The sequence below is a fragment of the Falco rusticolus genome, chromosome 4 (genome assembly GCF_015220075.1).
Source record: "Falco rusticolus isolate bFalRus1 chromosome 4, bFalRus1.pri, whole genome shotgun sequence".
Taxonomy (NCBI): domain Eukaryota; kingdom Metazoa; phylum Chordata; class Aves; order Falconiformes; family Falconidae; genus Falco; species Falco rusticolus.
Window position 1 is genome coordinate 53817226 of NC_051190.1, and position 12620 is coordinate 53829845.

A 12620-nucleotide genomic window follows, 5' to 3' on the forward strand; every position below is an offset into this window, starting at 1 on the left:
GAGTGGGGAAGGGCACCTCTACCAAAGTTTATCAAGCCACTAACCAAGGTTTATTACTTCTTAAATGCTGATATTCCCTCTGAGTTGCTCTGGGCAACTCCCTGCTCAGCTTGTTTCTGAAGATTGCTTCCTTAAATGCCCAAGTGCATAAGCTGCAGCAGAGCTTCTGTGAAGTTGCAGGGAACCCAGGAATGAACCACTGAAACTTTCAGGTGCTTCTGGGAATGTGGTGTTCATGCTGCAAAGGAGGTCTATGTGGAAACAGGCAGCTGACCTAGAAACCAATGCTCTCACCATTGCATCGTATCTTGTCTTCTTCACATATAGGTCCCTCAGCATGGCTTTGCTGAGGGATTTGCCAAGTTATGCTTCTGATCTGACCTCTACCAGCTGTCCTTCTCCCTTCAACATTTTGTTCTGATAGCACATAGAAGGTTACTATGAAGATCTGATTTATTTTTTTTTTTAATGGAGAGGGAGACTGATTCCCGTACTTCAGATGTGGTGGTGGAGGAGAGGGGCTCAGGTGCTGGTGCAGTGTGCATACTCCGACGTGTGGAGTACACAAGAGTTCTAATGGTTTTCTACTATTTACAGTTCAGTAGTTTAGGTCTGAGTAATTCAAGTGCTATTACTTACCTCTGTTTTCAGTGGCACTGACTGTTAAAAGTCCCCATTTGGCCTGGCAGGTGTATCAGATTTATCTGGATCGTCCTTTGCCCATGTACGTCTGCCTTCAGCAAAAGTGTGGCTATGAGTGTATCAAATCTGGGCAGAATTTGCTTCTGGAAGGGATTCGCCAGGATGTACGTTGCAGTATTCCCATGACAACACATTAGAAACTTGTTCCAGAATAACCGGACTCCATATGGTCTGCACTGGCAGTGATTTCAGCATGTCAGCGTTGTTTATAGCAGCGCTTGGAAAACATTCTCCCCTCAGAAGTCTCCCTTCCTCTGAGCCTTGGGAGTTTGTTTTTCCTTCCTTCCGTCCTACTTCCAAATTGTGTTTAGACGAGTGTTAGTTGACATTTCTGTCTTTCTGTTTTGTTCTTTTTGTAACTTTATCCTCCCTGATCTGTTTGGTATATTTAAGATTAAGTGACTCTCCCCATCACACGGAGAATCTGTAACAGAGTTGGGAAAGACACTTACCAGGGTTTCAGTCGCAGGCCCTGCTCATAGGCCTCACCTGGCTGTGTTTCCTCCAACTAGAGTGAAAAGGGTTACCTTTCTGCAGCTTGTTTCTTTTGTCTGACTTTCTGTAGCTGAGCCTCTTGGGTGGAACCTGCTAGCTCCTTTGTAACATTTAGGGTCACTATGGGATGGAATGTGAAGGTTTCTCAAAGGAGACTCCAGCTCTGTGTAGCCCATCCCACTGTAAGTGCTTTTTTGTCAAGACTTGGAAGCCAGCTCTGAGGAAGACATTGCTGATCAGGTGTGTTAAGAGCTTAGAATTTTTTTTCGTGTTAATTCCCTAACAGTTAAAAATCTTTCTGTCCATGTGTCACTAATTAAGTCTGCACAGTTTTGTTGCTCACTGCTGAGTGGTACATGTGGGAATAGCTTAGTTTTGCCTCTTCTCTACTCAGATTGCTCCTTTCTTTCTTCTCCTTTGTAAACAGCTGCCTTTGATCTCCCTTTGATTTGCAGCTTTGAAACAGAAGTGCATTTCTTAATTGTGGATTGTGAATTGTCTCATAAATTGACTGTGCTGTTTATGGCAGTGCTTTAAGGGGTCATTTATTCTGACATGCACATATGGAGTGTGCGTTTAAAAGCTCCAAAGTCCAGTTGGAGCAAGAAGCCTACTAAACCTTTTGAATAAAAATTATGTAGGTGACTTGAGATGGCAGACTTCTCTGGGTGGGGATATGTCTATAGCCACACGTATATACTGTAACAACTGGGCTTTATCCAAATCTCTGTGATCATCCAAGCTACCTACTTCTGTTCTAGTCTGGAGCAAAGGTTCCGTTCCAGGTTAAGTCACCAAAGTGTAGACACTCAGGTTCACACTGTAGATACTAACAATCTAGGGGCCAATTCATCTGGCTGGCTTAGGTGTCTAATGATATTTGAGATGCTGTAGCATGTTGGGAATTTCCACATGGGAATCATAGAATCACAGAATACTGTGGGAATGATAGATAGGACACAGGAGACCTGCACCCTTCAGCAGCAGCAGCTGGGGGATGGGTGGGCAGCCCAAATAGCACCTGTGTGGAGGTAAATGAATGGAGTCCCCTCATCAGTACACTTAGATCACCTGGCAGTGGCAGCTAGTCTGTGGGCAGCACTGGTTGTATTGACTAGACCTTCTGTGAATTTTGTGTGCAGTTTGGCTTGCTGCTCACAGAGACACCCATGTCTTGGTACGGAGTGGGACCCACCCTGAAACTCAAGTAGGGGGAGATGAGGAAACTCAGATGGGAGGAGAGAGGAAACTCAGCGGCAGGCAGAATAGGAACCTCTGACTTGAGCCAGGAGGGCCTCTACCACAAACATATTTGCCAACGCCAGTGTCAGTATGGCTTCTCTGAGCACATTTGGTTTCCTCTCTGGGGAATGGAGACGGGTTCATGGCTACTCTGAAATGCTGCTGTCTGGAGGATTCTGGCTAAAAGGTATGTCTAAAGTTGAAGGATGTTAATAATTCTTGGGGTTGACTTGCAAGTGGCAAGTGCTATCTGAAATGTTGTCAATTCTTTGCCTGGGTGCCAGAATTTTTCTGAAGAACCCTGCATCATGGCTGCTGGCCTCACGTAGAGAGCTCAGATAATGTTGGGGCATCGAAAATGGATACCCTAGTAGTGCCCTCAATTTAATGGGGCCCCTGAGGCCTTAGCTTCTAGATTTTACATTCAGAGGAACCATCATGTAAGGATAGCAAAGAGATTTAAGGTTATTAATTCCCTCCATATCTTAGAGAGCTGAAACCTTAAATGTTACTAAATGCACTGAAGAACAGGAGAAGCAAGGCTATTTTCTGCCTTTCAGGGGGCTTTTTCATATTCTTTGTTTCTAAATTAATTCCAAAAAGCAACATTAACAATACAAACTGATGCTAGTCCTTGCTGGTGGGGTTCCAAGAAAATCAGATGAGGACACAGGGAACTGGTCTTTTGTGAATTGCTATGGAGCATTCATTTTAAAAGAAGGAACCTCAGTAGCAGCTTTTGTAGTTCGTGCTCTGTTGACTTCTGTTGTCTTCGGTAAGTATGGAAAGTAAAGCCTGGATGTCACAGATGCTGGATGGTGAGCCTGCCTGGTTTCCTCTCAAGAACCAGATAGGTAGGACTGAGTGAGGTAAGACTATTCAGTAACCTCAAGAACACTGAAAAGGTGCCCATTATGTAACGTTTTGCCCCAGACAACACAAGGAAGTGCAGGATTTTTAAGGAAGAAATTAGTTAACTGAATAGATCAGATCATCAGCTTGTGTTCTGATCTGAGGCTTAGGATATCCTGCTTAATTCAGTAAATTCACTCCTAGTAAGCTCAGCTCATCTAGCATACAGTCATTTAATTAATTATATTTGGAAGCATCTGCTTGAAGCACATGACAGTGACATTCGCCATGATGGTTTATTTTTTCCCAGGTTGCTTGAGGTTGAGAACGAGCAGCTCCAGGATCAGCTTCGAGAGGTCCAAGATGAGAACTGCAGACTATACAAACTGATGACAGAGAAAGATTTTGAAATAAAGCAACTCCAGAAAAAAATACAGGAGGACAGATTGGCTTTGTCAGGTAACCACAGTAACTTTGTATTCTCACTATGTTAGTTTGCGTGATGCTCATGACAATAGAGGTAAGAAGATTTGTTGTGAGCTCCTGGCAGTGAAATATTCGTGTGCATCTCTTTACCTGCTCTATGCTAAAAAGGAGTATTTCAGTCATACTGTGGTTAGATTTGTTTCCACTCCTGTAATAAGCTTCTGCTAGGAAGAATCAGAATTCTCAGCTGAGAGGTTTGTTTTGTTGAGCTTGCAGTAATTTACAACAGCACTGAAATCACTGGACTTTGAACTTTGAAAATACTTAGTCACCTGGGTATAGATTTAGTCAACACTTCAGAGTTGCTGCATAAACTTGCAAGGGTCTAAGCTGACACTGCTTTGCATTTGCAGAGTTTGCTAAGCATTGATGTCTCTCCCGTGTGAGGAGTCTCATTGCTTTATTTGCAGAGGAAAGTTCCTCACAATGGTTTGGCATGATAGCACTTACACAGGGAATGGCATGTGCGCTTTAAGGTCTGTGCCTTACTCTTTCCTTCGGTTTCATGAGATGCAAAATTTGAATACAATTATTTATAATAGTATTTTATAATGCTATATACTATTACGACCACTGGTAGTCAGACAGGTCAGACCGGAGGTGCAAAATATTGTTACTAATAATTGTCATGTCCCTTAAAAGAAGTATAATGCTCTTTTGGGGTACACAGTGATCTCTGTTCCTCACACATCATCTGCAAACTTGCTATTATTGGCACAAAAAAATGATGATTCATAGAAATCATATTTTGGAAAACTTTCTGTTAATATCAAACAGCAATGTTGCAGCTTTCTCTGCTATGTAGTGTTAAATTCCTTATTCAGGCTCCTTTTGTTTGCCTGAGTAGGGCACATGCAGGATGCTGGCCGAATGCAAAGTCCAGCTTCTGAAGTGGCTTGGGTGTCCTTTGGAAACTGAACTGTGCAGGATGCACCTCTTCCACTGGGTGCCACTGTTGTTCAGGTCAGCCGTGATGACCAGGCTAGTAGAGAAGGGGGAAACCAGCCATAGGCAGAACTAAATAACACTTCAATTACATCTTAATTCTTACAAACTATCTGTAGCTTGTATGTAGAAGTGATGATCAGCTACTACTACTGGGTCAGGACCAGGAGCCAGATGTCCTGCTTCAGCTTCTCTGGCTGACTGCTATGCTAGCTTGCAGCAGTTTGCCCCATGCCTCTGTCTTCCCTGTCTGCGTTGTGGCAAGAGACTTGCCTACAATGCTTGGGAATTAAAAGCTTTGATTAAATGTGTGCCGTGCATTTGAAGACCATCACATGGAAGCACCAGCCTGGCTTTTGGTTAGTTTAGTACTTACTGTGATCCTTAGCAGCTGTTATTTATCATGAAAACTAAGGAAAAAGTAACCTCTCGATAAGAGGGGCAACACAGATAAAGGAGCGAGAAAAATGGAAATACTTTTAAAAATAATATTCTCTACAAGGTTTTAAAATAGTGATATATTCTATTCTTGGCTGTATTCTGCATAGCCCCTTTAATGTCTCCAGGGGTTTTATGGGACTCAGAATTGACTTGATTGATCTGTCATCTTTGCATTTCACCCTGGTTTTTGAAGAATCTTCACAGGTACCAGCAGAAAATCATTACTTCAGAGCACTCAAGGAGGATGAAAGTGTTAAAAAGAATGACAGCAGATGAGTTCGAACTTTGTATATCCCACCAAGGATTTGTTATTGCAGGCTGATATTCATTGCTGAGGTAGAGGTTTCTGTGGACATTGTATGCAATTATATTGATTTTGCACTTGAGTGAGAACTTTTCTTCACCTATGGGATGTTAACAAAAGTGAAGTGACACACAAGCCAGTCCTGTGGATTACTTTATTTGTGACACTAATCAAAGCCTCTCTGATAAGGAGGTGAATGAATTGTCTGTTTAAAGGAGCAGTTAGAAGAGTAATACAGTAAGGCTCCGTGTATTATCGCAAGGGACATATAAGTAGGCACAGTGAAATTTCCTGGATGTTATATAGGACACAACTGTAATAGTGTGCCTGACCTTTTAGGACAGATGTCTAGAAAAGTTTGCACCTCTGTTTCAGCAATTCCTCCAGCAGTAAACAACCAGCAAAAATAGTGTTGTCTTTTTCTGTAATATGCCACAAAACCCTGTTGATAACTGTCCTTTACAGCAGTGAAGAGGAAACACCTCTACCCTTTCTATGTAGTAATGCTGTACGACCACCCTTGTGGCCTTCTGACATGTGGCTGTTGCTTAAGTGTAGAATGGCTTTGCTAGCTATAATGTGATGCTGACTCAAAGGACCAAGCAATCCAGCTGGAATCACTGATGCCTCTTTTCCCTCACTTGTTCATTTCAGTGCCTGGCACAGCTCTGAGAGTAATGGATTAGACAATAAAAGTACATTGTGCACTGGACAGAGAACAAAAGCATCATCTATTCTGAATCTTGCCTGTAAGATATGTCCTTTGCTTTTATGTATACTTTGCAGGGACGTCTGGTTTAGCTGGAGATGTTGCAGCTACTAAAATAGTTGAATTGGCCAAAAAGAATCGTGAGATAATGGCTGAGACTGAGAGTGAAAAAGCCAAAGTGAAGCAACTGAATAACAAAGTCAAAGAGCTGGAGAGAGAAGTGAGCCATTTTTCTTATTTTCTTTTTATGTGCTAAAACATAGAAATCCAATTTTTGGGCTAGAGGATTTGTAGAAAATTTGATTCATGATCCCTTTTTGAATTTGCTCTTACATCCACACTTGCTTTGAGTTCTTGTAATTTCTGTCCATGATAGGAGAGAGGGATGTGTGCCCTCAGCTGTTTTCACCTTTGCAGAAAGGAGGAGCTAGGAAAGGATACCCATAAGTTACAATAAGCGAAAGATTTATGAAATAGCATTTAGGAATTTTCACTTGTATTTGAAGCACAGAGGCTTTTCTAGCAGTATGGCAATGATATTTTTCTGATTTTTTTTGTTGTTGTTTTTGTGAGGAGGAGCAAATTTCATAACATTGTCTGTCTTTCCCACCTTATTTATACCAGTAATTAATTAGCACTCTATTCTTCCAGAACTGAGACAGTAACAAGCAATATCACATAAGACAGCAAATCTTCACTCAGGCAAATTCATTTTTCTGGTGTAGTATAACTTTTTTATGTGCTAACCTTTCACAGGAATAATTCTACTCAAGTGACTGCTGAAATGCAAATTAGATGCCCTGATGTCAATGTTTACTTTGTTCGTTGGCTACTATTGCTCTTCCTTACACAATACTGGTAAAATTTGAATAATTTTTAATGCTTTTTTCCTGCATTTTGCTTCCCTAGAAGACATCATTTAAATAGATCAGTAATGTTTATCATGCTGACAGATGCATTTTGACTCCCATCTTTCACAGTCAGTTACTATCATGAGTCATGCATCTATCTGAATTGTACCCCAGTTACCTGAAAGATCAAGAAATGGTAGATTAAATTTTTGAGACCTCCTGCATAAATCCAGAGTGTTCTGGTCAGAGAGATCTTGTCAAACAGTTGGCAGGCTGGCTAAGAAATACCAGGGGTAGCTGGGGACTCACAGAATCACACAAGTAGGGTAGCAAGCCATGAATAATTTCAAGAAAAATCAGCTTGGTTATAACCCCCTACTGCAGAAGCGTAATGACTATTATTCAAACAGAAACTTAAAATATCGTCAGATATTGACCCCAAAGAAAGGACTGCAGACGCTTCAGGAAAGGAAATCAAACTCAAAGCAAACAGACATGTTCAAGGTGCAATAATTTTTGGTCAAAGCAGAGATGGACACTTTAGATATATATTAATCTTTCTTTAGATACCAGCACCATCAAAATCAGAACCAAACACAACGACCTGTCCCATCTGAGGTAAAGGTGAACCACAGCGTGAACCCGACTGGAACCATGCCCTGATCAGTCATTTGTATTTTCTCACAGCTTCATTTGGGGAGGCTCTTCTCTAAACTAATGGTCACTGGCTGCGTTTCTGGATTGTACTTGGTTGGTAGGACTATAGGAAGATGGAAAAGACGGGTAAAATTAAAGCAACGTTTGACAGTGGGAGGTATCTATGAAAAATGTTGAATGATGAAAGAGAAGAGCTGTCACAGACAGGAACCTGCAGTGATTCACATCTCTTTAGTAACTCTTAAGCTAAGCTGGATCACTGTCTAGACACACTCATCTTTTTCCATAGATTGTAGAAAGAACCAAGACACCTAAAGTGCCATTCAGTTGCCAACATATAAGTGTGAAAGTTCAGTCTGAGATGCCACTTGACATCTCGGATGCCCCTGCAGGGCTGTTAGATGTGACAGGACTGGCAGTCCTGGTGCAGCAGCTGAAGGCCTGCTGAATACCTTCGGATGCCTTGAGTGGGACTGGACAGCTGTGGGTGGGCAACAAAACAGAGTCTGCAGTCAGTCCATTCATTTGATGTAATGTAGAGAGCTGAAAGTTAGGCTTCCCTGAGTGTATTTTTTCTTTGTACAGATACCCACACTGAAAACAAGGAACGTCTTGATTTGTGAGTTTAGTCACATACCTATGCCTACTTCTAGATAGATGCCTTAATATCTGCAAAATTAATTGTGGTGTTGGCACCTTACAAATGCATCACAGTATGCACTTTCAGCAGTAGAAAACACTGTTATTTTACATAAATATTTGCTCTTTGCTTGTATGAAAACTGAAATATGTGTAAATCAGAAGTGTTTTAACATGACTATGTTCCCACAAACAAAAGGAGGTGTGGCCATTGAGCAATCACTTAGCAAAGGGTGATACATGTAAACAAAGTCTGCAAACGGATGTTTACAGACAGCTTCCTTAGAATTAGACCTAGAAGCTGCCAATGCAGCTGAAATTTCTCATTCTCAGTCCATTGACTGAAAGTGTATGAGCTGAAGAGAAAGGGTGGCCTAACCATTGATTTGCTTCCAAGGAAAGGGTGACATTGAAGCTGGCTCCAAGTTACACTCTGTGTTTCCCCAGATATCACTTTAATGAAGAAGCTATTCCTTAGAGATTTATTTTGTTCAGAAATAATCAAGATTTTCCACCCACCTCAAAGAATGAAGTCTCAGCCCTTTGAAGCAACATTTCCTGGCCTTTTCCAGCTCCAAATTCATTGCGCTTCCGTCCAGTAAGAAGTCTTTGCAACCTTAGCACAGGACATGGTTCGGAGCAGGAGCAGCTCTGTGTCTGCCTGCCTTTGCTGTGGCAAGCAATAAGGGAGACCTGTTCTTCACGGGTTGAGAAATGCTTCTTTAGAGCTACCAGCTAAAGAAGAGCCTTAACATTATTACTAAATTGCAGCTATAGGGCGTTAGGTAGTTGTTTCTCCTTTTACATTCTTCTGCTGAGTAAAACTGTGTTTTTTATGAAATATCCTGTACTGTACTGGATTTGCGTTTATGTATATAAACACTTATTTTATAAACCTATGGTGACAAAATCCCCCAGAAGTCTGGATAACTTACCCCATCTCAGCAACTCAGAGGCATTTTCAGTGAAGGTATTTCACAGTAAAATAACACATGCTTCTTTGGGAAGCATTTCAGGAAAAAAATTTATGCTTTCCTACTGATTCTGTTTAAAAAAAAGGGACAATGAAAGAGTCTTTTTTTCTAGAGTAAATAAATGTCCATGATGTAACTTTTTTTGCTAATTAATATTGCATGGAGGTATAATTTTCACTGTATTCATTCTATAATAACTATTTTTTCCAGCTACAGACAGCTGTAGAAAAAATACGTTCTCTTGGTGGTGATGCAAGAATCGAGCAATCAACTCTGAAGATGACGGAAGGAAACTTGGTATGAATTGTAATTGAAGAGAGGAAATCAGAAGCTGATACTTAGTTCTCTTCTGTTGCACAGCCGTTTCCTTATGACAAGGGTGTATCCCTGTCACTAGTTTTGTGACCAAACTGCTCTGTTTATATCTCCCCTATACCCCCAACCTTAGGGAAGGCATGGGTCTGGGAGGGGATTCAGTGATCCTGATGAATCTGTGGATCTGAATCGCTTTGGGTTTTTGCTGAGGATTCTGTTCTTAACAAGTACATTCTTCTCTTCGAAGGCTGAAAGTCCAGAGGTGAAAGCGTTGCAAGAAAAATTAACCACAGCCAACTTTAAAGTGATAGAGTATCGTAACCAACTCCAATCTACAAAACAGGAACTGAGAATGATCCAAAAGGTACTGTTGCAGGATGCAGTGTGTGGCTGGGATCCTGTGCAAGAGGTATATGCTTGTGAAATCAGGAGGCTTCTTTTCTTTTGAGCTTTGATTAGCCTCCAATAAAGTATTATATATCCAGTGAACGTTAAGGAGGTAAGAAAAGGTGTGCATGCAGTGGTTGCATTGGAAGGGTATGCACATGGACACACGGATTTATGCTCTGCCACCATAGCTGAATGACTGTGTCTGTTATTTCTATAGCTATGATGGGTACAGATTCTTTAAGGTTTGGAAGTCCTGGTTCAGCAAAATAGGTTTGTGATTGACTTGAAGCATACATTCAGGCCCATTCTTCCTTTCCAAAACATTTAATTATGTATTTACTTTTAATGTAGGCTTCAGTCCCATGGAAGTCAATGGGATTAAAGACTGTGCTTGAACTAAAGCACATTTAAACAGTTTGTTGGAGTGACATCCAGAGTAACCTTTTCCTCTTTGATTCATCATGGATTTTGAAGCATTACTATGTGCTCTGTTTCATTACTTTGCATAGGAGAGCTGCAATGCAGATCAGAGTAGAGAATATGGTCCTAAAAATAGAACTCTGCTGACCTTTTTATAAATAATTTAAATGCTCTTCATACTAACTTTAGCTCTTGTTAATATGGCTGTGTCAGAATTGTGCAAGACAGATTGGCTTAATCTCTGATTGCAAGGGTGTGTATTAAGACAATATCTCTGCTCTGTTCCTGTTTAAGATCTGGTTAAGTATTCATTGTATCAAAAATAATTACATATGTTGAAAACTGTTAGTAATGCTTAGTAAACCTTGGTGATGAATTTGAAATCCTCTTTTTTTGCAAAAGTAGCACAGTTTGACACTTGGCTATACAGCTAAACAGTACAATTTGACACTCCTTATGGCAAGCAGGAAAACATGGATTCCTATTTTTAAAAAAGCAAAGAATAATATTCAAATCTATCACTGAATTACCTACCTCAACAAGTAAAACGATTCATGTTAGCCAAACTCCTCCTACCCACCAACAATCTATATTGTAATAATGATCTGAAAGAGCTTACAACACATGAGATACTGAATATCAGATGCAGGCCGCTATGTGCAGATAACAGTGTTTTGTGTTTACTGCTAGAGAGAGCAGCTTTCCCTCTGCTTTCCCCAGCACATGTGTTTAAGCCTGGCCTTATTTCTGATGTTAATCCCTTTTTCATAGCTTTTAGCAAATGAAGTCGGGGAAGATGTGAATATTCAAAATCTCTTGACCAATTCTGGCAGCTGGCGTGGACGAGCCCAGCAAATTCTTGTTCTCCAAAGCAAGGTGAGTTAAGACCCTGCATGGTGCCATGTAAGCTGGGTGCTGGGATGTTCTTTCTAAGTATAGATATTACCTCAGTTTAAGGTAAAGATTTTGTTAGTCTTCATTAAGTAATTCCTAACATCTATACTTGCTTATAAGGTGTGTCCCGGTACAGTGTTTACTGCAACTACACGGCCAGTCTTTTCTATAAGAAAGTAACTGTTAGAATAAAACACTTTCTAGTAATTCTGTAGTAGTTTTTTGAGGTGGGTGGACTGTGTGTGTGGTGGTGGGGAGTTAAATTTTAAATATATGTTGATATGTGCAGGGTCTTTCAGAGTTCCTGCAAACTATGTTAATTAGTCTAGTGCAAATACGCAAGCTTCAGTATTTAAGCTGGGAATCTTCTGCATCTGTGTCGAAGGAGAGAGTTCAGTGACCTTGGAGAGCTATGGCAGCCTAGTTAGAATCCCAGGATGTTTTGAACGTGCCTCTCTCCACTGAGTACAGAAGGAGCCCTGTCAGTGTCTGTGCTCTGACTTAGACACCTTTGTTCAGTGCCCAAAGTCAGATGGGAAGAATTGAGGCCAGATAAGATTTTCAAGTTGTTCCCTCAGGAACCTCAGTAAAGTCTTTAACTCTTGAATCTTCTGAAAGGCACAGTCTAGCTGAAATGTCAGCTCAAGACAGGGAGGCAGTTTTGTCTGCATCTTAAAACTTCTTTCCAGCAATTTGTTACATATTTTTCCTGGTTTTCTGCTGTTTAATTACCTCTTTTTTTTTTTTTCCCTTTTTCTTTTCTTTTCCCCACTCTGATTGACTGAAATTGTTAACCTCTACTTTCCCTTGAGCAAATTACACTTTCCTTCCATTAGACCCCCTAGCTGGGATTCATCTGAAGACTGCACATATTGTACTCTGCTATAATGTAGAAATTTCTTTCTGAGCCAGTCTCCCCAGGGCCCTTCTGTAGTCAGTGGGAATCTTGTAAATACAGTCACTGGATCAAAAGTGAGGTAGGTGCATCTTATCCTAGAAGACACATCCAGAGCAGGGCAGAGGAACTCTGCTGGAGCAGTGCCCATTTCCTTCTACAGACTTTAAAAGAAGTCTGTAGTGAATAGCTGAGATGCAGGGGCTGAGTTCACTTGACTACACATAGGTGTCTAATGCCAGCCAAGATGCTGTAGGGTGTCCCTCTGACCTCTGGCCGTCTCTCCAGGGGAGCATGGATGTCTTGTAGATCCTGCATCATACATGTCTCCAGTATCCCAGGGCACCTAAAACAGTGCTAGGTACCTAGCTAGACTGTACCTTTGATTGTGGACATCCTGGACAGTGAT

The 12620-nt window shown here is 41.1% G+C and overlaps 1 protein-coding gene across 1 annotated transcript in view; it reads left to right on the top strand.

Moving 5' to 3' along the window:
* CCDC13 (coiled-coil domain containing 13) overlaps positions 1-12620 on the top strand; it is a 31954-nt gene that overhangs the window by 2827 nt on the left and 16507 nt on the right. Inside the window, exons 4-8 of the mRNA XM_037386904.1 lie at positions 3602-3750; positions 6254-6396; positions 9508-9594; positions 9860-9976; positions 11194-11298. Coding sequence (XP_037242801.1) covers positions 3602-3750; positions 6254-6396; positions 9508-9594; positions 9860-9976; positions 11194-11298 — 601 coding nt within the window. The remainder of the gene's footprint in view (positions 1-3601; positions 3751-6253; positions 6397-9507; positions 9595-9859; positions 9977-11193; positions 11299-12620) is intronic.